Source organism: Lithobates pipiens, unplaced genomic scaffold, assembly GCF_037356315.1.
Source record: "Lithobates pipiens isolate NorthernLeopardFrog02 unplaced genomic scaffold, aLitPip1_a1.2 Scaffold_18, whole genome shotgun sequence".
NCBI lineage: Eukaryota > Metazoa > Chordata > Amphibia > Anura > Ranidae > Lithobates > Lithobates pipiens.
In genome coordinates this window covers 629,833,612-629,856,754 of record NW_027507758.1, presented here as the reverse complement: position 1 = coordinate 629,856,754, position 23,143 = coordinate 629,833,612, and the positions used below count along the sequence as shown (strand labels likewise).

General features: G+C 45.8%; 2 protein-coding genes across 2 annotated transcripts in view; both read left to right on the top strand.

The window, feature by feature from the left end:
- LOC143989933 (uncharacterized) overlaps positions 1 to 23,143 on the top strand; it is a 359,732-nt gene that overhangs the window by 257,091 nt on the left and 79,498 nt on the right. The gene's annotated exons all lie outside the window — the stretch shown is intronic.
- Positions 1,778 to 9,185, top strand: LOC143989980 (uncharacterized). The gene is made up of 4 exons (XM_077490224.1): positions 1,778 to 1,864; positions 2,803 to 2,925; positions 3,014 to 3,137; positions 8,140 to 9,185. The coding sequence occupies exons 1-4, from the start codon at positions 1,778 to 1,780 to the stop codon at positions 8,880 to 8,882; spliced, it is 1,077 nt and encodes a 358-aa protein (XP_077346350.1). The 3' UTR covers positions 8,883 to 9,185.

The window sequence follows — 23,143 nt, the reverse complement described above, 5'->3', positions numbered from 1 at the left end:
AAGTACGGCGGACTTAGAAAGTAGTTTTGCACTCCAATCTTCCTGCCGGACTCGCATTTCGCAGACAATCCGGCCGTGTGTGTGCCAGTCCGCCGTACTTTTGAAATGAAGGGACTTTTCCCGCCCGGAGAAAAGTCCGCTCATTCGAGCGGGTCTCCAGGTAGGCGGGGCCCGCGAAGGAGACGTCGCTGGCCCCGCCACCTGGTATGGACTTAAAGGGGAACCCCAACGGCGAAAAAAAATCGACGTGGGGGTCCCCCCAGGTCCACATCAGACCCTTGTCCGAGCACGCTACCCGGCCGGCCAGGAAAGGGGGGCGAGCGAGTGTGCCCTCAACATGGGGGGTGCCCCCCCACCCCAAAGCACCTTGTCCCCATGTTGATGAGGACAAGGGCCTCTTCTCGACAACCCTGGCCGTTGGTTGTCGGGGTCTGCGGGCGGGGGGCTTATCGGAATCCGGGAGCCCCCTTTAATAAGGGGGCCCCCGGATACCGGCCCCCCACCCTATGTGAATGAGTATGGGGTACAATGTACCCCTACCCATTCACCTGTAAAGTAAAGTACAAAAAAAAACACAACACACAAGATAAAATAGTTTATTGCACAGCTCCGGGGGTCTTCCGTCTTTGGGGGTCTTCTCGCCGGACTCCTCCGCTATCGTCTTCTAGCTCTTTTGCTAGCGGAGGAGCCCGGCTTTCTTCCCCGCCGCGGCCTCTTCTTCCGACTTTGGGGGTCTTGTCCCCCTCTTCGGTTCTTCTGCCGGCCACCGCGCCTTCTTCTAGCTCTTTTACAGGCGGTGGCCCAGTCTTCTGTCGCCAAGGCACCCCCCATGTTGAGGGCACGCGGCCTGGTACGGCTCAGGATGGGGGGGGGGGGGGGCGCTCGCTTGCCCCCTTTCCTGGCCGGCCGGGTAGCGTGCTCGGACAAGGGTCTGATGTGGACCTGGTGGACCCCCACGCCGATTTTTTCCGGCGTTGGGGTTCCCCTTTAAGTCCATACCAGGTGGCAGGGCAAGTGACGTCTCCTTCGCGGGCCCCGCCTACCTGGAGACGCGCTCGAAATAAGCGGACTGTGCAAGTATTTTATACGTGTATTACACCCCTATATACTGCACACCAAATAGTACACCTATACCAGTCCTTAAAAAGACCTTTGTGGACCTAATAATAGCTAGCTAGTAGCTAGTGAATTGCAGACTGTCCCTGCTCCAAAAACCAAACTGTCCCTCCCTACACTGACAAACGACAGCTGCAGAATCGGTCAGCAGCAAAGGAGATTATAACCCTCATATTGTCTATATGTATATATCAAGAGAAGTTTCACTATTTAAACGCTATGGATGTTATTACCACATAGAGATAGAAAACTTTGATTCATATATAATGGCATTGACCTCATTCTATAGGTATACCTGATATGGTCACGTACATACCTTTTATGATAGGTTACGTTTTAGTTAAGTGGCGTTTTGGTAAAACACCCTCATCTAATTCTGAACCATTATTATTTACAGAAATAGTTTATTGCTCAGGGAACCCCTAGAAACCTTTGGAGGAACCCTGTCTGAGAAAGGCTGGACTAGGCAGTAATATATTTCTATCCCCCTTGGTGGGAGTGGAGATGACCCCATCTATAAGGATATACAGTACATACACACACAGCACAAGGCCGTGTTCACACTACGAGACGTTTCTCAGGGCTGCAGTTCCTCTGATCTCCACAAGGTGGTGATCTCACTTCTACTGAGACAGGAAGTCTCTATGGAAGATGGGAAGTGATGTCAGGTAAAGACAGGAAGTTCCGGGTAAGGGGTCAGGCAGGAAGAAGTAGAGAGGAGACATTGCTGGAAGTGGCAGCAGAGGAGGTAATAAGATCTTATTTTCTATTTACACCCAGTAACCCCCGTCATGTCCCTCCTCTTCCTCCATAGTGACTGTGATGTCTTTTATATCCAGCAGATGATGATACACACATATATAGGAAGAACATTTCCCCACTAGTGGGGCCGGAACATTCTCCTCATTTTGGAGACGTGTCATCTTTCCCACCAATCATCTTCTCACCTCATTAGTCTATACTAACGGGTTATATGACTTTTATTAATGATGGGGAAGGGGGGTTATTTAGGGGGGATTGGAATATGTATGTCTTTATTTTATAAGATTTATATAGGAAGAAAGAGGGAAAAATATAATTTGTAGGAAATATCCTTAAAACTAATGTCTCCATAATGATCCCAGTCTCAGATACTCACCCTAAAATGTGATCAGTAAATTCTCCGGAGTACACGGTGATCACAGGAATATGATGTGTCCTGGAAAAGCCTAAAGACAACGTTCATCTTTTATTTAGGAGATGTGTGACGCACCCGGAAGAAATGACTCTGTGTGTACAGAGACCTCAGAGAGCGCCCCTCACATGTCCCTCCAATCCAAGTCAGAGAATCCTATGACATCACACTGGCCTCATAGCTCCTCCTCTCAATGTCCCTCCATCCAGAGTCAGAGAATCCTATGACATCACAATGACCTCACAGCTCCTCCCCCAATGTCCCTCCAACCAGAGTCAGCAAACCCTATGACATCTCACTGACCTCACAACTCCTCCTCCCAATGTCCCTCTCATAAGCAAAAGCAAGATTGTTGGTCCCAGAATTCCTTGCAATAAGCTTTTAACCTACAGAATGGGGGGCCCTGTCTGGGTAAGTTATATCCCAATGGGGTTATGATAAAAATGGAGACCCGATTGTTGAGGAGGATTCTGGGAATATCATTTGATTTTACTATTTCTGTTCAAATCTAGGAGTTTTCCTTCTGTAAAGTCTGGAGATCATATGACCATCACGTCGCCTCCTCCTCCCTCCCTAATAGAATAGAGAAATACAAAGAAGATTCTAGAAGTCACCAGAGAGATGATGGAGGAGAGGTGAGGAGGATTCTGGGAATTCTGGGACATTATCCAGTAACAGACAAGGGATGTGTCTGGATGGTGATTGTATCATTGTGTGTGTCAGGTTCCTATAAGGTGTCAGGATGTCACTGTCTATTTCTCCATGGAGGAGTGGGAGTATTTAGAAGGACACAAGGATCTCTACAAGGACGTCATGATGGACAATCAGCCGCCCCTCACATCACCGGGTAAGAGGAGACTTTATTGTAAAGGAGAGAGCAGTACGGAGGCTCCACCTAGATCCCCCATCATCTGATAAACACATAGAAACAATGTATTCAGTCAGTGTGTGTGTTTCCTACAGATGGATCCAGTAATGGGAACCCACCAGAGAGATGTCCCCGTCCTCTGTATTCCCGGGATTCCACACAGGAAGGTCACACCATCCCCCACCATCATCAGGTAGATGAGGAACAATCACTGATAGTATCATTAGGATCTGTACATTATCTGCATTGTTACCATTGATGTCATTTTTATTCTATATTCAGAGTGGAAACCTGAGAGATTCTAAAATTGAGGTTAAAGAAGAGATAAAAGAGGAGGATGATGAGGATGGGGTGATGGAGGAGTCGGAGTCTCTAAAAGAACACAAAGATCTGTACCAGGACACCATGGCGGAGTCATCCAGCTACAGAAACCCACCAGAGAGATGTCCCCGTCCTCTGTATTCCCGGGATTCACCACAGGAAGGTCACACCATCCCCCACCATCATCAGGTAGATGATTGACAATTATTGGTAGTTCTGATTTATACACAGCATGTTTGTTACAATGAATGTTTTATTATATATTCAGAGTGGAAACATCGGGGATGATAATATTGATGTTAAAGAAGAGTATAAAGAGGAGGATGAGGAGTATGGAGGGATGGAGGTGTTTTCAGAAGGACGCAAGGATATGATGGAGCCACCTAATACCAGGAACCCACCAGAGAGTTGTTCCCGTCCTCTGTATTCCCGGGATTCCACACAGGAAGATCACACCATCCCTCACTGTTATAAGGTTGGTGGGAAGGATCATCTAGAACATGAACTTGAGGAGACAGGGGGGTTTATTTAATAAAGGCAAATCCACTGTGCACTTGGTGGTGCAGTCGCTATAGATCTGAGGGGAACATAGAAGGAAAATAAAAAACAGCATGTTTGCTTGCATATGATTGGATGATAGAAATCAGCAGAGCTTCCCCTCAGATCTACAGTGACTGCACTTCCATGTGCACTTGTAGTGCATAGGGGATTTGCCTTTAGTAAATCAGCAGCAATATGTAGATTTTATATGTGATATCACAATAATAAATCTTATATCTTACAGATGATATTCTCTCTCATTTTCTTGATTTAGAGTGGAGATCCAATCGATATAGAATTTGAGGTTAAATCAGAAGAAGAAGAGAGGTATGTGAGGGATGATCAGCAGTCTATGGAGGAGGATGGAATAACGAGGATATTTATAGAGGAGGACACTCCTACAGAGATCAGCACAGGTGGGTCATTAACACTAAATACATTCCTCCACCCATACTGCTCACTGATTGGTCCAGAGTAGGGCGGGGACTGGATGATATCAGCCTGTAATCCCCTGGTCACTTTCCTGAGCTGTGTTCCCCGTCCTTTATTCCTGTATTTCTCTCCGATAATCTTCCTTCTCTGTGCTGCCGACACAATTTATGTATCTAGACTGGATTTATGGAGATTCTGGGGTTCAGCTGGCAGCAAAATGTTCATTTTCACCATAGGCGTTCGTAGACCTAGGCACCTGGGGTGTGTCCTTTGGGTCTTCTGCCCCATACCCGGGTATGGCAAGATTACTGACAGAACAATCCCCCCAGGATTACTTGCTCTGTTGTCTGCTGGCTGTGCCGGGTGGAGGGATATGTCTGTATAGTCTCAGACCCAAGTCACTGAGTGCAGTCTCAGGAGATGGGAGGCAGCGGTGTGGGACCTCTGCAACTTGTCTCATGTAAACATTTCATCTTCCACTGATTACTGAATACCAATATTATGAGTCCTGACCCTTACACTGTATCATTTATATTGTACATTACATACTCCTGACCCTGGCAGTATATACTCTATGTTGTACATTACATACTCCTGACCCCATGCACTATATACTCTATATTGTAATTACATTATTCTGATACTATAAAATCCTAACTGTTGTATCCTACATAATACTTTGTACATTGCATAGTCCTGAAATTAACTGGTAGGAGATTCAAAGATGTAAGGCTGAAAGTCATGGAGTCTACAAGCCATGGGGCAAATCGTAAAAAAATTGATCACACCTGATGTCCTGACAGCCTTCCTGTGTTATTTCTTGAGGCCCTGAAATGTCAGGACAGTACAAATATCCCCCAAATGACCCCCTTTTCCAAAGTAGACAGTCCAGGATATTTTCTAAGAGGCATGGTGAGTATTTTGAAGTTGTAATTTTTTTCCCCACAATTCTTAGGAAAATTAAGAAATTTATAAAAAAAAAAAAAAATAACAAAATTGTCATAATAACAGGTTATTTCTCACTCGCAGCATATACATACTTCCAATTACACCCCAAAATACATTCTGCTACTCCTCCTGAGTATGGTGATGCCACATGTGTGAGACTTTTTCACAACCTGACCACATAGAGGGGCCCAACATGCAGGGAGCACCATCAGGCTTTATAGGAGCATAAATGACACATCTAATTTAATTCCTACCTTCCTCACACTTTTGAAGGTCCAGAAGCACCAGGGCAGTGGAATTACTCACAAAAAGACCACATTTTGGAAAGGGAACACCTCAACCTATATTCTAGGAGGCAGATAGGTACTCAATAGTCTAATGGGTTGGAAATAGGTACTTGGGCACTCTGATGGGCTTCAGGAGGGAGGGAGTGTTCCTGCTGGCATCGTTTACCTTGCGCCGGTAGGGTAGTGGTTAAAATCCATACCAGACCCAAAGGGTCCCACCACACCATTTTTATCCTCAATTTTTTTAATTTACATTCCTTTTTTTTTTACAATTTTTTTTTAAATTTAGCTCTCAACGGGAGGCCTTAACAACCTATTGACTGTGCACTCAGTGGGCGAAAATCCTATTACGTGCACAGAAAGTTTGGATGTTAGGTGAATACCTGAATGGGCGATGTTAAGGTCAAACTTATGCTTGGCCCAAACTTTCCGCCCATCCCTAGTGGTGCCTGAACACTGTAAACCCTCACAGTTACTCTTGTTGCGTGCAAGAACGGGCCCTGCTGTAAAAAAATTTAAGAAAAATTTTAATTACATGCACTTGTCAAACAGGTGCATAAAAATTGAATCTTGGGTGTTGGTGGTGCCTGAATACTGTAACCCCTTAAGCCTCGTACACACAATCGGATTGTCCGACGGGAATTCTGTGATGACAGGCTGTTGTTTGTATGCTCCATCGGACAATTGTTGTCGGATTTTCCACAGACAAATATAGGATAGCAGGCTTTAAAATTGTCCGCCAACAAATGTGTGTTGTCGGATTATCCGAGTGTGTGTACACAACTCCTTCGGACAAAACTGCAAAGTGCAAACACGCATGCTCGGAAGCAATGCTCACCATAACACAACATTATCAGGAGTTGATCAAAGGGTGGAGCTAAAGAGCTGAAAAACCACGTAGTTTCGTGTTTGTTGGCCGACAATTCATTGCTGTTTGTATGCAAGACAAGTTCACGGCCAACACCCTTAGGACAAAAGTCCTATGCTTTGTCTGCAGAAAGTCCCATCGTGTGTACGAGGCTTTACAGTTACTTTTGTTGGGTGCAGGCACCGGCCCTGCTGTAAAAATTTGAAAACAAATTGAAATTATATGCACCTGTCAAACAGGTGCATAAAAATTGGGCCTTGGGTGTTGGTGGTGCCCTAAACCAAAAATATTGTTGGGAGCTAGCATAATCAAGATTCAGGAATAGGATAGGCAGTCTTCAAGGGATCCCAGATCCCTAGCAATTTCAATCAGTTACTTTAGCATCAGGGGCGTCATAGCTGCTCTTGATCCAGGACTGATTCGTTTTGATAAATGTCAGCCTGTCAACAGAGTCTGTGGACAGGCGCACTCTTATCCATCACAAACCCTCCAGCAGCACTGAATGTCTGTCAGAAAGCACACTGGATGCTGTTCACTCTGACAGAGTTTGAGCTATTTTGCAAAGAAGAATGGGTAAAAATGTCCCTCTCTAGATGTCCAAATCTGGTAGAGACATCCCTAAAAAGATTTGCAGCTGTAATTGCAGTGAAAGGTGGTTCTACAAAGTACTGACATGCTGAATACAAATGTACCCCACACTTTTCACATATTTATTTATAAAACCTTTTGAAAACCATTTATCATTTTCCTTCCACTTCACAATTATGTGCCACTTTGTGTTGGTCTATCACATAAAATACATTTACGTTTTTGGTTGTAACATGACAAAATGTGCAAAATTTCAAGGGGTATAAATGCTTTTTCAAGGCTCTTACATTACATCACTCTGATACTATATAGTATCATCTGTTGTATCTCATACAATATGTTGTACATTACATAGTCCTGACTTCTGCTCTCTCCCCTCTACCCACTGCTATATATACACATAATATAGATTCTCTTTTGTTACACCCATTTCCTACCAGCTGGACATTTTATATCTGATGATTTGATTGGAGCACAGACTTTTACATGTTGATAATAATGTGATAACATCCTCAGACTTTGGAATCTTAAACAGAAAGTGATAATGAGGGAGGAGTCAATAACCCAAGGATGGTGGTCTTCAGGATCAGTCCAGTCTTCATCTTGGTTGTTCTCCCCCCATCCTCACTCTCTGACCTCTGGTGGGGCTCAGCCCCGCTGTTATTCATGACTAAATCATGGACTAAATAAGGAAGTGCAGGACTTCTTGTGTTGGGAAGATGGCAATGAGTGATAGAGGGGGAGGGGACACTCGTCCTATAATCCCCTCATCACTGTCACTCCTATAAAAGACAGTTCTCGTTGTTTCCTCACTCTCTGACTAAGGTCCATGAATAAAGAAATGATCTGGTAGGAGATCAGAGGACCCATTTACTAGTTACCTTGAGGGGGGAATTGTAAGACCCTCAGAGACAAAGCTGCCTGATGTGGACAGAGTCCTGGTTTAGGGGAACCAATCAGCTCATGTCTAGTAATAATCTTTGTATTTCTATTTTAGTAGATGGACGGGAGATGAGGAAAACCTCAGAGGATTGTCTCACTTTGTCTCCAGACTGTAAAGTAGAAGATGAGGACATCACACAGTATAGTCCAGGAAAAAACCCGACTACCTCAAATGTCCATCCGGCACCACACAGTGTAGATGGACCATCGTATTCCTCTTATCCTGAGGAACCTCAGACTGTGCGGGACGGTGCCGTCCTTCCAACACATAAGAGCTTTTCCTGTACTGAGTGTGGGAAGTGTTTCAGTTATAAATACCATCTTAATGTGCATATAAGATCTCACACAGGGGAAAAGCCATATTCTTGTCCTGAGTGCGGAAAGTGTTTCTCACAGACATCCCATCTTTACACACATCAAAGATCTCACACGGGGGAGAAGCCATATTCCTGTCCCGAGTGCGGGAAGTGTTTCCATTTTAATTCCCAATATAATGTGCATAAAAGATCTCACACAGGTGAGAAGCCGTATTTCTGTCCTGAGTGCGGGAAATGTTATTCAGTCAAGTCCAATCTTAACAAACATCAGAGATCTCACACTGGGCAGAAGCCGTATTCCTGTCCTGAGTGCAGGAAATGTTTTTCAGAGAAGTCTCATCTTGACACACATCTAAGATGTCACACAGGTGAGAAGCCGTATTCCTGTCCTGAGTGCGGGAGATGTTTTTCAGTCAAATCCAATCTTAACAAACATCAGAGATCTCACACGGTGGAGAAGCCGTATTCCTGTTCTGATTGAGGGAATTGTTCCTCACTGAAGTCCTGTCTTCCTGTACATCAGGGATCCCACACAACCCTCGAGGTGTATTAGTGCCTTGAGTGCGGGAAATGTCTTCTATATGAATGTTGCTGGACATCACAGCTCTCATGTGGGGAAGAAGCACACCCCGATATACACCTCAGATATACTCCATGGCTGATCTTCATCATGTAAGAAACAGTTGATAAGGAGATCAGAGATCACCAAAGACATGGATGAAGTGTTGTACCGTGTTGGCCATTGATAACAGGAGAAAAATAAAAATGGAATCATTACCTTTCATTGGCTGAGTACATTTTGTGGTGTAAGATTTCACAAACACTCAGAGGTATGTTTTAAAAAAAAAATGTTGATCTAATGTGTTAAAGTAAATGTTACTACATATTTATAATAATAAAAAAAATGATATATAAAAGCATTGTATAGATTATAAGTGTATGCTTATCTTCTATTAGGAAGGCCTAAAACTTTTCCCTTAGAATAATGTAAGAACTTTGAGAAACCACATCTGTAAGTTTGCAAAAATAATGTCACAAACGAGTTCTATATCGACCTAACCTCCTATATACACACCATAAACCCCCTTCTATATACACAGTATACCCCCTCCTATATACGTCAAGGATGTCCAAACTTTTTTCGGAGGGCCAGATTTGATGACGTGAACATGTGTGAGGGCCGTCCATTTTGCCTGACATTCTTTGAACCATTAAAATTCAGTCTAAGTGTGTTCCTCCGAGCACTAATACACTGCCCAACAGTAATTCTCTTGCCTTTGTGGCTGTGTGCGGTGAAGAGATGAACTTAGGTGTGTTATTTGGAGATATATATATATATATATTGTGGCCCCCATTGAATCCCTGAGCACCACTCAGGACTAAGGATGAGCTTGGGCGTATTATTTGGATATACCATATTTATCTGCGTATAACACGCACCTTCACTTTAAGAGGGAAGTTACAGGAAAAAACTTAAATTTTAAATAAAGAACTGTGAAGCAAAATAGGGATTAGTGCCCATCAATGCAGCCTAATCAGTACCCATCTGCAGCCTCACCATTGCTCATCTTCAAACTCACAATTGCTATGAATGCTGCCTCACCATTGCCCATCTTCAAACTCACAATTGCTATGAATGCAGTCTCACAATTGCCATGAATGCAGTCTCACCATTGCCATGAATGCAGCCTCACCATTGCCATGAATGCAGCCTCACCATTGCATGAAAGCTGCCTCACCATTGCATGAAAGCTGCCTCACCATTGACATGAATACGGCCTCACCATTGCATGAATGCGGCCTCACCATTGCATGAAAGCAGCCTCACCATTGCCATGAATGCGGCCTCACCATTGCATGAAAGCGGCCTCACCATTGCATGAAAGTGGCCTCACCATTGCATGAATGCGGCCTCACCATTGCCATGAATGAGCCTCACCATTGCATGAATGCGGCCTCACCATTGCATGAAAGCAGCCTCACCATTGCATGAATGCAGCCTCACCATTGCATGAAAGCAGCCTCACCATTGACTTGAAAGCAACCTCACCATTGCCATGAAGTTGGCCTCACCATTGCCATGAATGCGGCCTCACCATTGCATGAAAGCAGCCTCACCATTGACATGAATGCAGCCTCACCATTGCATTGTTTTATATATAAAATCATGAATACCTAAACTCATAAATTACTGATAAAACAGTTCAAATCGAAGTCCACGTTCAAACCCCTCGGCCAAAGTACCTTTGTTTCGTAAATCCAGAAGGATACCCTTTTGCTGAGTTGTCTGATATAAAGACCCCCCTCCAGTGTCTATGCACCTGTTCTATACCCCAAAATTGCAGCAAACTGGGATCCTTATTGTATACTAATTTAAAATGTTTCGGGACACTATGGGTGGTTATACCTTTTTTAATATTGTCAATATGCTCTCCCACTCTAATCTGTAAGGTCCTTGATGTACGGCCAATGTACTGCAACCCACATCCACATTGCAGCATATAAATAACACCTGTGGATGCCCAGGTTATGAAATCACAAATTTTGTACCTTTTGCCTGTACTGGGAGAACACAATTCCTTTCTCTTTTTATTATTCTTCTTTGCATGGCTACAAGCCCTACACCTGCCACACACAAAGAAACCGGTAAAATGCCAAAACGATACAAATGGGCTTTTTTGGGGGATCTATCACTCCTGGTGCTAATAGATCCTTCAAGGCAGGTGCTTTTCTGTAAATAAACCCTGGAAGGGCTGGTAATTTGGGTCCTGGCAGCCTATCTTCCTTAGGATACCCCAATGTTTTTTTATTATTTTTTCCACCTGTCTGAATTGCACATTAAAATCGAGATCAAACTCACGACACAAGGGTTCATTTCTTATATGATATTAGTTAGTCCCTATCAATTTTTAGTACCTTCATTTTATCTTCCTCAACTTTCTGCGATGCCACAGTGAATTATGGGCCGTGAGGGTTTAGTACACGCCCCACACTATATAAGGCCACCTTCATGGCAGCCATGTGTAGTGTGTTGCGGCGGCGGAGAGAGATAGACAGAGTGATTTAATTTCATTTGAGTTAGAGTAGGCAGGAGGCTAGTCAGTTAGCTGCAGTCAGTGTATTGTGTATATATATGCATCCTAGATGTTGTGTGTGTGTGTGTGTGTGTGTGTGTGTGTGTATATATATATATATATATATATATATATATATATACACTGCGTTCAGTTTAGCTAGATTTGTTCCTGTGTACTGTGTCCTTTGCACAGTGTTCACTTAAAGCAACCCCAATTGCTGGTGTTCTGCTGATCCTATCCGCAGGCAGCTCTAGCAATTACAGTTGGTGTATTGTGTCATCTGCACAGTGTGCACCTAAAGCTACCCCAATTGCTGGTGTTCTGCTTATCCTATCCGCAGGCAGCTCTAGCAATTACAGTTGGTGTATTGTGCCATCTGCACAGTGTGCACCTAAAGCTACCCCAATTGCTGGTGTTCTGCTGATCCAATCTGCAGGCAGCTGTAGCAATTACAGTTAGTGTATTGTGCCATCTGCAGAGTGTGCACCTGAAGCTACCGCAGTTGCTGGTGTTCTGCTGATCCTATACCACAGGCAGGCAGCTGTAGTAATTAAAATTGGTGTACTGTGTACTCTGCACAGTATGCACTTAAAGCTACCCCAATTGCTGGTGTTCTTCTGATCCTATACCACAGACAGGCAGCTGCAGTAATTACAGTTGGTGTATTGTGTCATCTGCACAGTGTGCACCTAAAGCTACCCCAATTGCTGGTGTTCTTCTGATCCTATACCACAGGCAGGTAGCTGCAGTAATTACAGTTGGTGTACTGTGTACTCTGCACAGTGTGCTCTTAAAGCTACCCCAATTGCTGGTGTTCTTCTGATCCTATACAACAGGCTGGCAGCTGTAGTAATTACAGTTGGTGTATTGTGTACTCTGCTCAGTGTGCACCTAAAGCTACCCCAATTGCTGGTCTTCTCATACTAATAATACTATAGGCAGGCAGTTGATTCTGCTAGCTACAGTATAATCAGTATATACGTCCCAGCTTTGTGCAGCTACATCTCCCTGCAGGCCATTAGTATGTCTGGAAGGCCAACAAGGAGAGGCAGACAGTCACAAGCCAATAAAAGAGGGCAAGCAGGCTCTGTGTCTAGAGGCAACAGTGCTGGTCATGAGCACGGTGCATCCTCATCAGCACGTGGCCATGGGACACGCTTGTCCTTATTTTCAGCAGCTGGCCATGTTGAACCGCAACATGCCGAAGACTTGGTAGAGTGGATGACCAAGCCCTCCTCATCCTCTCTCACCCAGGCTCAGGGTACTTTGTCTGGCAAAGCAGCTGCCCACGCAGCCTCTTCCCTCGGCTCAATGGCATCAGTCACTCCTTCCCTAGCCCCACCATGTCCTCCTGAGGAGTCCCCCCAACTGTTTGAGCACAGTGTTGGGTACATGCTCCAGGAGGATGCCCAGCATTTTGAAGGCTCTGATGATGATGATACCCAGCTAGAGGAAGGCATTAAAGTGAGTCCAGAAAGAGGGGATGCCCAAGAAGGACAGCAATCTGGCAGTCATGTTCCCCCAGCTGTAGCATACTGCCAGGTTTCCTCCATTGATGAGGAGGGAGGGGATGGTGAGGTCACTGACTCCACATGGGTGCCTGATAGGAGAGAGGAGGAGGCACATCTCCAACGAGGCAGGATGCCCTCCAGGGGCCAGCTTAAGGGCAGCACACTGCAGAGCTCCGCATGTGCAGGGTGCTGCCTCTGTGCGTTATTCCAAAAGTTCTTTGGTGTGGGCCTTTTTTGAGAAGAGTGCATCAGATCGCACCGCTGCTATTTGCAACATATGTATCAAGTGTATTTCGTGTGGCCAAAACATCAGCTGCTTGGGCACCACATGCTTGGCGACCTACCATGCAGTTCGTTGGCAAGTGTACCTAAAAGACCCACACCAAAGAACAAAGCAGACCTCTCCTTGCTCCTCATCAGCTGAAATTTTCAACCCCACTTTACCTTCAGTCCTCTCTGAAATCTGCACTGAGAGGAATGAAGGTGTAGAATTAGGTGTGTCACAGCCAAGTACTTGCGGGCAATCTGCTATCGGTACACCGACATCCGATTGTAGCAGGCAAATTTCCCTGCCCCAGCTTCTGCACCACCGAAAGAAGTTCACTCCCAGCCACCCACATACCCAGTGGTTGAATGCTAGCTTGGCTAAATTGCTAGCACTTCAACTGCTGCCTTTTCAGTTGGTAGACTCTGCCCCCTTCCGTGAGTTTGTGGAATGTGTGGTTCCCCAGTGGCAGGTTCCCAAATGCAACTTTTTCACATGGAAGGCGATTCCGGCTCTCTACCGGCATGTGGAAGGCATTGTCTTGGCCTTGCTGGACAGGGCGGTCAGCGGTAAGGTGCATATTACTGCTGACTCCTGGTCCAGCAGGCATGGACAGGGGTGCTACCTATCTTTCATGGCACATTGGGTGACTCTGCCGGCAGCTGGGAAGGATGCAGGACAAGGTGCAGTAGTGTTGGAGGTTGTTCCACCACCACACCTCCAAAATGCTACTAGTGGTGATTCTGACACACCTCTCTCCTCCACCCCCTCCTCTTATTCTTCCTCCATGGCCTCTTCCTGTGCTTTGTCCTCAGAACAGCAGTACTCAGTAGGCGTTCAAGGGGCTACGCAACTACGCAGGCAAAAGGATGCTATGCGGTGCTTGCGCTTGTGATTGGGGGACAGAAGCCACACTGGGGCAGATATTCTGTCAGCTCTGCAGGGGTAGGCTGAGAGGTGGTTGACGCCAAGCCAGCTTAAGCCAGGAATGGTGGTTTGCGACAATGGCAGCAACCTCCACTCTGTCCCCTGACAGGGACAACTGACCCATGTGCCCTGTTTGGCTCACATCCTTAACTTGGTGGTGCAGTGGTTCTTGGGCAGGTACCCAGGCTTACAAGATGTCCTGAGGCAGGCCAGTAAAGTCTGTGTGCATTTACGCCGGTCATATAATGCCAGCGCTCGGCTGGCTGACCTCCAAAAGGAATTTAACCTGCCCAAGAACCGCCTAATCTGTAACATGACCACTAGGTGGAACTCAACGTTGGCCATACTGCAGTGGCTGCACATGTAGCAGAGGGCCATCAATGAGTACCTGTGTGGCACCAGGACAGGGTTAGGGGAGCTTGGTTTTTCCCCACGCCAGTGGACCATGATCAGGGATGCATGCCCTATCCTGTCACCATTTGAAGAGGCCACGAGGATGGTGAGCAGTGACAGTGCATGCATCAGTAACACTGTCCCTCTTGTCCACCTGTTGGAGCACACACTGCGGGGAATAATGGACAGGGCACTTGAGGCAGAACAGAGGCAGGAAGAGGAGGACTTCCTTACATCTCAAGGCCCCCTTTATCCAGACAGTGTTCCTGCTGGCCTGCCAATCACACAGGAAGAGGAGGAGGAAGAGGAGGATTGTGTCAGCATGAAGATGGAGCCTGGCACTCAGCATCAGCAGCAGTCTTTAAGGGATCATTTACAGGCCCAAGAAACACATAGACTTGTATGTGGCTAGGAGGAGGTGGCTGCGGATCATGTCGCCCTTAGTGACCCAGAGGACTCTGGACCGCATGCCTCAGCTAACCTACGTTGCAGGGCCTCCCTGATCCTGCAAAGCCTGCTGAAGGATCCTCATATTCGTCGGATCAAGGAGAGGGACCATTACTGGCTGGCAACCCTCCTTGATCCACATTACAAGGGTAAGGTTGCAGACCTTATCTTGTCGTTGCAGAGGGAGCAAAGGATGAAACATCTTCGGGAGGCCTTGCAGAAAGGTCTGTGCAACGTGTTCCCAGAGCCTGGGAGGTTACAAACTCCTGGTCCTGGGCAACGTGTTGCTGAGGCTTCGGTCAGTCACAGAAGGAGCGGTGGAGAAGGTGGCTGTCTGACCGATACGTTCAGACAATGTTTTAGTCCACAGCCCCAAGGTATGATCAGTTTCAGCAACCATCGCCAGTGTCTGATTTACATGGTGCAGGAATACCTAGGGGCAAGACCAGACTTGGACACCTTTCCCACTGAAAATCCTCTGGGTTACTGGGTCTTGAACATGGATCACTCGCCAGAGCTTGCACAGTATGCAGTTGAGCCACTGGCCTGTCCTGCATCCAGCCTTCTTTGGGAACGCACATTCAGTGATGCTGGAGGCTTTGTAACCGATCACCGGGTGCGCCTGTCCACCGACTTGGTTGATCGACTGACCTTCATAAAAATTAGTCAGTCTTGGATCACCACCAGCCACCAAGCACCTGATGCTGATGTAACCAAAATTTGTTTTTTAAATGTCAGATCCCTTCAAGACTGCCTATGCTGATGCTGAGTGACTATCCTGTTATGCTGAGTGACTATCCTCTTCCTCCTCAATGATCATTCTGATAGCTTGTAAGAACATTTTTGGTTCTGGGCGCTGCCACCAGTGGCTAAGGCACAATTTTTCAGCCCCTGTTTAACAGGGGCGTGTAATTACAATTTTTGATGCAATACTTTGCATCAGGGCTCATTCCTGTGCTCCAACTATAGTTTCTGTGAGGTGTTGCAGTGTTGTGGCACCAGTGCCTAAGGCCCAATTTTTCTGCCCCTGTTCAATAGTTGCATGTAATTACAATTCTTGATCCAATATTTCACAGCAGGGCCCATTCCTGTGCCCACCAAGAGTAACTGTGAGGGCTTACAGTGTTGTGGCAACACCACCACCCCCAAAGGCCCAATTTTTCTACCACTATTCAACAATGGCATGTAATTATAATTCTTGATATAATAGTCCACATCAGGGCGTTCCAGCGCCCACTAAGCCCTTGTACACACGATCGGAGATTCCGACGGAATGTGTCCGATCGGAGCGTTTTGTCGGATATTCCAACTGTGTGTGGTATGCATCAAACTGTTTCCGTCTGAATATCCGTCGGACCAAATTTTCCAACTTGCCAGAAATATTTTCCAACAAAATGCTCCGATCGGACATACTCCGATCATGTGAAGAGAATTCCGATCGGACAAAGTGCCACGCATGCTCAGATCAAATTCCTACATCAAAGCTATTGGCTACTAGCCTGAACGTAGTCACATCGTAACAAAATTACGTCATCACGTTCTGAAAGATCGGATTTTCCGACAACTTTGTCCGACCGTGTGTATGCAACAGTTTCGGACAAGATCCGTCTGACAAGATCCGTCTGACAAAATCCGACGGATTTGGTTGTCGGAATCTCCGACTGTGTGTACAAGGGCTAAGAGTAACTTTGAGTGCTTACAGTTTTGTGGCAACACTAACACCTTAGGCCCAAATTTCTGCAGAGCATATAGGGCAGGCCCCTACTTTCAAACATCCAACTTACAAACGTCTCCTACTTGCAAACGGAAGGAGACAACAGGAAGTGAGATGAAATCTACCCCTAGGAAGGGAAATTCTCTCCTGTAAGAGTTGATATGGGAAAAAACGTGTCTCCTCTCCACTGATGCTTTATCACCAATCCTTGTTTCACTAAAACCCACAAATTTTCAAAAAACATTTGTCATTGGGACAGAAAGTCAGGTGAAATTTTCTGAAGAGGTGCACAGACAGCAAAAAAAAAATGTTACAGGGATGATAATTTTTTGGCTGGAGCTACACTTTAAAAATGTACCAGTTCAAAATTACAAACAGATTCTACTTAACAACAAACCTACACAGTCCCTGTCTTGTTTGCACCTCCTGTATACTGCTGTTCAGAGTATATAGGGCCTGGGGGCCCCACGAATTTCCTTTTTTTTATTTGGGTGTGGGGTTCCCTTTAATATCCATACAAGACCCAAAGGGCCTGGTAATAGACTGGGGGGTACCCATGCCATTTGTCTCCCTGATTTTGATCCATATTGCTGGGACCAGACATTACATTAAAGCCGCAAGCAGTTTTAAATGCCTTTTATACCTTTAAAAATGTCATTTTGTGCAGGGACTGTTCTAAGCACAGGAAACACACAGCACTTTACAGGCATACTATAGACACCCACCAGGCACAATAGTTAAAGGAATATTTCACTTTTTTTTCACTTTAAGCAGCATTAACATCACTGCTCCTGAAAAAATGACAGTTTTTAAAACTTTTTTTGCATTGATACATGTCCCGTGGGGCAGGACCCGGGTCCCCAAATCCTTTTTAGGACAATAACTTGCATATTAGCCTTTAAAAGTAGCACTTTTGATTTCGAACGTTCGAGTCCCATAGACTTTAACGGGGTTCTAATGTTCGCACAGATTTTCGGTCCGTTTGCAGGTTCTGGTGCGAACCGAACCGGGGGGTGTTCGGTTCATTCCTATTGAGGACTATTGGCACTCCTGCGTCAGATGTATCCAAAGGAAAACTTTGCCTCACCAGGCTGCCCCAATGGGCCATCTTTAGAGTCATGGAGCTGGTGTGCTTTGACATTCTGTGCTTGGAGCCTGATCTGAGCAGGCAGGGAAATATCCTGATAGTGACTGAGCATTTGACTTGGTATGTCCAGGCGTTTTCCATGTGGGACCAGCAGGCATCCACGGTGGCCAAGATCTTCGTGGAGAAATTCTTTGTGCACTATGGTCTGTCCCAGTGCATCCACTCTGATCAAGGGAGAGATTTTGAGAGTAGTCTCATCAAGAGACTTTTAGACCTGTTGGGCATCAGGAAGTCTAAAACCACCCTGTATCATCCTTAAGGAGATCCTCAACCAGAGAGATTCGACTGAACCCTCCTGGATATACTCGGAACTCTAAATTCAGAACAAAACAGCACTGATCAAGCATATAGTGGCTATTGTGCATGCTTATAACAGCACCACCAATGATGCCACAGGTTACTCTCCCTATAGTTTGATGTTCAGACAGTAGGTTCAACTACCAGTAGACTTGGCCTTCGGCACATCCCTCGACCATACCTTAACAACTTCCCAAAGAGGGTATGGAGATCACCTGCAGAGCCGTCTGAAGACCGCCTATGATAAGGCTTAAGCTGCCTCATATGCCTGAGGACAGAGAAATAAAATAACCTCAGGGTATGAGTGCAGGACCTACAGCCGGATGAAAAGGTACTGCTGAGAAACCTGGGTGTCCCTGGAAAGCAAAACTTGGCTGACTGCTGGAAGTCGCAGCCCTATGTTGTTTCCAAGCATCTGCCAGGACTCTCAGTATATCAAATCTGGCCAGAGGGAAGCACAGGCCTGCTGAAGACTCGGCATTGCAATCATCTGTTGCCTCTGTCAGAAGCAGTTCATGTGCCTCCACAGCCAGATTTACAAGCCGTTGTAAACGGCATTTCTCCTTTCTGCCTAGCAACTAGTGACGCTGATCTCTGCTCCATGTGATTGGAGCAGAGATCAGTGTTCACTAAATTAAAGCCCAACCCCCCCACAGTTAGTAACACACCCCTAGGAACACTTAACCCCTACACTGCCACCCACTGGTTAACTCTTTCACTGCCAGTGTCATTTACACAGGAATCACTGCAGGAATCACTGCATTTATATAGCAGTGATTACTGTATAAATGACAATGGTCCCAAAAATGTGTCAAAAATGTCCGATGTGTCCACCGCAATGTCCCAGTCACAATAAAAATCGATGATCGCCGCCATTACTAGTAAAAAAAAAAATAATAAAAAATTATTAATAAAAATGCCATAAAACTATCCCTATTTTGTAAACGCTATAACTTTTGCGCAAAGCAATCAATAATCGCTTATTGCGATTTTTTTAACCAAAAATATGTAGAAGAATACGTATCGGCCTAAACTGAGGGAAAAAAATGTTTTTTTATATATTTTTGGGGGATATTTATTATAACAAAAAGTAAAAAATAATGCGTTTTTTTCAAAATTGTCGCTCTATTTTTGTTTATAGCGCAAAAAATGAAAACCGCAGAGGTGATCAAATACCACCAAAAGAAAGCTCTATTTGTGGGGAAAAACAGGACGTCAATTTTGTTTGGGAGCCACGTCGCACGACTGCGCAATTGTCAGTTAAAGTGACGCAGTGCTGAATCGCAAAAAGTGGTCTGGTCTTTGACCAGCAAAATGGTCCGGTCTGTAAGTGGTTAATCTCTTTCTCTTATTAGTCTCTAATTATGGAGAGCTAACGTTAAAACCACTTGATCTTACTGGATCTAACAAATAGCTTCCAAAATAGCTAACTGTTTGGTAAATTTTTTGATAAGGGGGGCTGATGACGGGTTAGCCCCCCCAGCAAATAACTGTTAATATTGCTTCTTCTGTGTGAGATCTAACGCAAACAACAGTTGATCTAACCTGATCTAACAAAGATCTAACAAACTGCATAAGATTTTTTCAAAAAATTTGGTATGGGGGGGCTAACCCAGCAGAGATCTGTGTTCACTCTATTAGACGTTGCTTGAGCTGCAGTTCCTCTGAGCTCCACAAGGTGGTGATCTCACTGCTACCAAGACAGGAAGTCTCTATGGAATACAGACAGGAAGTGATGTCAGAGACAGACAGAAAGCTTCATTTGTAAGGACGTAGACAGAAGACACTGCAGGAGCTGGCGGCAGAGGAGACATTGCTGAATCTGAGGAGGTAATACATAGATTAACCCCTTTAGGGGGATTAGTTGATGTTAATATATCTTGCTTCCAAAGCTGGCCATACATGGTTCAGTTTTATTGTTCAGCCAGACTGAGTGAAAAAATCTGAACCGATTCACCCTTCCGCATATTGGAGGAGGATGGGGGAATCCTCCCCACTGCACTATTGTATTCTGACAATGGGGGGCGCTCCTCAACTCTCAGAATACACAGATCAGGGATGAAGCTATTGGCTGTAGCCGCTGATGGAGTGACTTTTATCCGGTGTTCTGGTAGATAGTGTCCTGCCATCATATAGTGTCCGCCCCGTACTGCGCATGCACAGTACAGGGCAGAAGAAGCTTCGGAAAATCTCCGAAGCTGAACGGCGCCTGCGCCATGAGTGGAGGTGGCAGCCCCACCATCCAAGCGGACATAGGGTTCGGAAAATTAGAGGGCCCCGCGCGGGCGAGCTTTGCTCAGCTCTCTTTTATTCCTAATCTATGTCCACTTGGATGGTGGGGCTAGAGCCTGGACTCGCCGCGCAGGCGCCGTTCATCCTCGGCTATTTTCGTAATTTGTGTTGCTGTGTACTGCGCATACGCAGTACACAGCGGACACTATCTGATGGGGGACCTTATATGATGGGACACCGGCAGTGACCACACATGGATGGAAATGTGACCGATCCCTGCTGAACCAGCTGAATTTCCATGTCTCTATGGTCACCATAAGTGATTTCCTCCCCCCCCCCCTCATCTCCTCCATTATGTAAGTCATGCTGAGATCATCTCCCATTGGCTGAGCAATATTCTCATTTGTCTCTGAGCTCCTTCTTGCTATTCCTCGTCCTGCCTGTTGTTTCCTTGGATTGATTTTCTGTGTAGTGACCCCGGCTTTATCAGCAAAGAGGTACTCACCGAGGCCAAGATGCAGAGAGCAGTGGCTGTTGCGACTCAGCGCACACCACCCCTGGAGGTGATACAGGGAATGGGTTGCACCAAGAGGCACAAGCCTCCAGCGGGATACCTGACTTGAGTGAAGGTCTGGAGGAAGGATTGTGCAGGATGGACCGGACCAGAAGGCAAGCAGCCAGCAGGTCTGTAAAACAAGTAAAGAAAGTGCAGAAACAGGCAGAGGGTCAAACACCAGTAATCAGTCCTGGAGCCAGCAAGGCTGAGTGCAGAGGATAATCCAGAGGCAGCCCAAGGGTCAAACACAGGTGATCAGTCCTGGAGCCAGCAAGGCTAAGTGCAGCAGACAGAAAATAATCCAGAGGCAGGCCGAGGGTCAAACACAAGTATCAGTCCAGTGCTCAGCAAGACTAAGAGTAGGAAGTCCGTTTAAACAAGCCAGGGGTCAGGTCAGGAGAGAATCAGCATAGTCTTCAGGCAATCCGGGTCAAAACAGGAAGTGGCAAACAGGAACAGGAAGCAGGGAAACACAGGTGAGCTGAGACAAACCAGCAATTTGTCTGTGTGCTAAGGATCCTTTTATAGGCTGGTCAGGGAATTCACGTTATGCGTGTGCTTGAGCGCAGTCGCGCACGCCTCTCAGTAGGGCTGCGAATGTGCGTGCGCCGGAGCGCCGATCCATGGCAAATTTGTGTGCGTCTATGCGCAGGTAGATGGTGAGTTTGATTCAAATTACTTCCCTGATAGGCTTCATCTCTTGGATGCGCTCGTCTGTTGCTTGTCCTGACCTTTATCCTGATTCCTGGATCTCCTCCTCATCTCTCCTCCATATCCTCTTTTCTCACAGCTTTTCTCCACACCTGCAGTGATCCTGGGGGGTGGAAACTTGGCACCAGCACTCAGCACTCAGCAAAATCCATCCTCACCATTAGGAGCTCTGGAGAACATTGTCTGCTATTTACACTCCGTTCCTCCGCACGTCACCTGATCACATGAGAGCTTACTTTCACACATTCCTGACAGATTTCTGTATGGTAAAGGTCAAAGTTCACTCTTCAGTTTAGGAGAGGAGGGACGCACCCAGGAACAATGATTTGGTTTGTATGGGAGCTTCATATAGAGGAGCTCTCAAATCCCCCCCATCCAAATGTCCCTCCATCCAGAGTCTATATGTCCTATGACATCACACTGACCTCACAGCTCCTCCTCCCAATGTTCCTCTATCTGGCTTTTTTTCTGATGCTCTTAGGATGTGGGCGGACCCTTGGCATCTTCACTAGCAATGTGGGACTGTTGGTCCTGCATTGTATGTAATGACATCAGAATGCCTGCTACAAGCTTTTAACCTGCATAGTGTGGGGTAAATTATATCTCAGTCTGAAGTGGGGCTTAAATAGAATGGAAACCTGAATGGAGAGGTGAGGAGGATTCTGGGAATATCATTTGATTTTTCTATTTGTGTTCAGATCTAGAGTTTTCCTCCTGTGAATTCTGGTGATCATATGACCATCACATTGCCTCCACTTCCCTCCCTGATAGAATAGAGAAATACAAAGAAGATTCTAGAAGTCACCAGAGAGATGATGGAGGAGAGGTGAGGAGGATTCTGGGAATTCTGGGACATTATCCAGTAACAGACAAGGGATGTGTCTGGATGGTGACTGTATCATTGTGTGTGTCAGGTTCCTATAAGGTGTCAGGATGTCACTGTCTATTTCTCCATGGAGGAGTGGGAGTATTTAGAAGGACACAAAGGATCTCTACAAGGACGTCATGATGGACAATCAGCCGCCCCTCACATCACCGGGTAAGAGGAGACTTTATTGTAAAGGAGAGAGCAGTACGGAGGCTCCACCTAGATCCCCCATCATCTGATAAACACATAGAAACAATGTATTCAGTCAGTGTGTGTGTTTCCTACAGATGGATCCAGTAATGGGAACCCACCAGAGAGATGTCCCCGTCCTCTGTATTCCCGGGATTCCACACAGGAAGATCACACCATCCCCCACCATCATCAGGTAGATGAGGAACAATTACTGATAGTATCATTAGGATCTGTACATTATCTGCATTGTTACCATTGATGTCATTTTTATTATATATTCAGAGTGAAAACCTGAGAGATTCTAAAGTTGAAGTTAAGGAAGAGATAAAAGAGGAGGATGATGAGGATGGGGTGATGGAGGAGTCAGAGTCTCTAAAGGAACACAAAGATCTGTACCAGGACACC

What these genes read in the sequence shown, in the direction of transcription:
- LOC143989980 (XM_077490224.1), top strand. Translation starts at nt 1,778, where the DNA reads ATGTCAGGTAAAGACAGGAAGTTCCGGGTAAGGGGTCAGGCAGGAAGA. An exon ending in TGGAAGTGGCAGCAGAGGAG is followed by an intron (nt 1,865 to 2,802) that starts GTAATAAGATCT and finishes GTTCAAATCTAG; the next exon opens with GAGTTTTCCTTCTGTAAAGT. An exon ending in AGAGAGATGATGGAGGAGAG is followed by an intron (nt 2,926 to 3,013) that starts GTGAGGAGGATT and finishes TGTGTGTGTCAG; the next exon opens with GTTCCTATAAGGTGTCAGGA.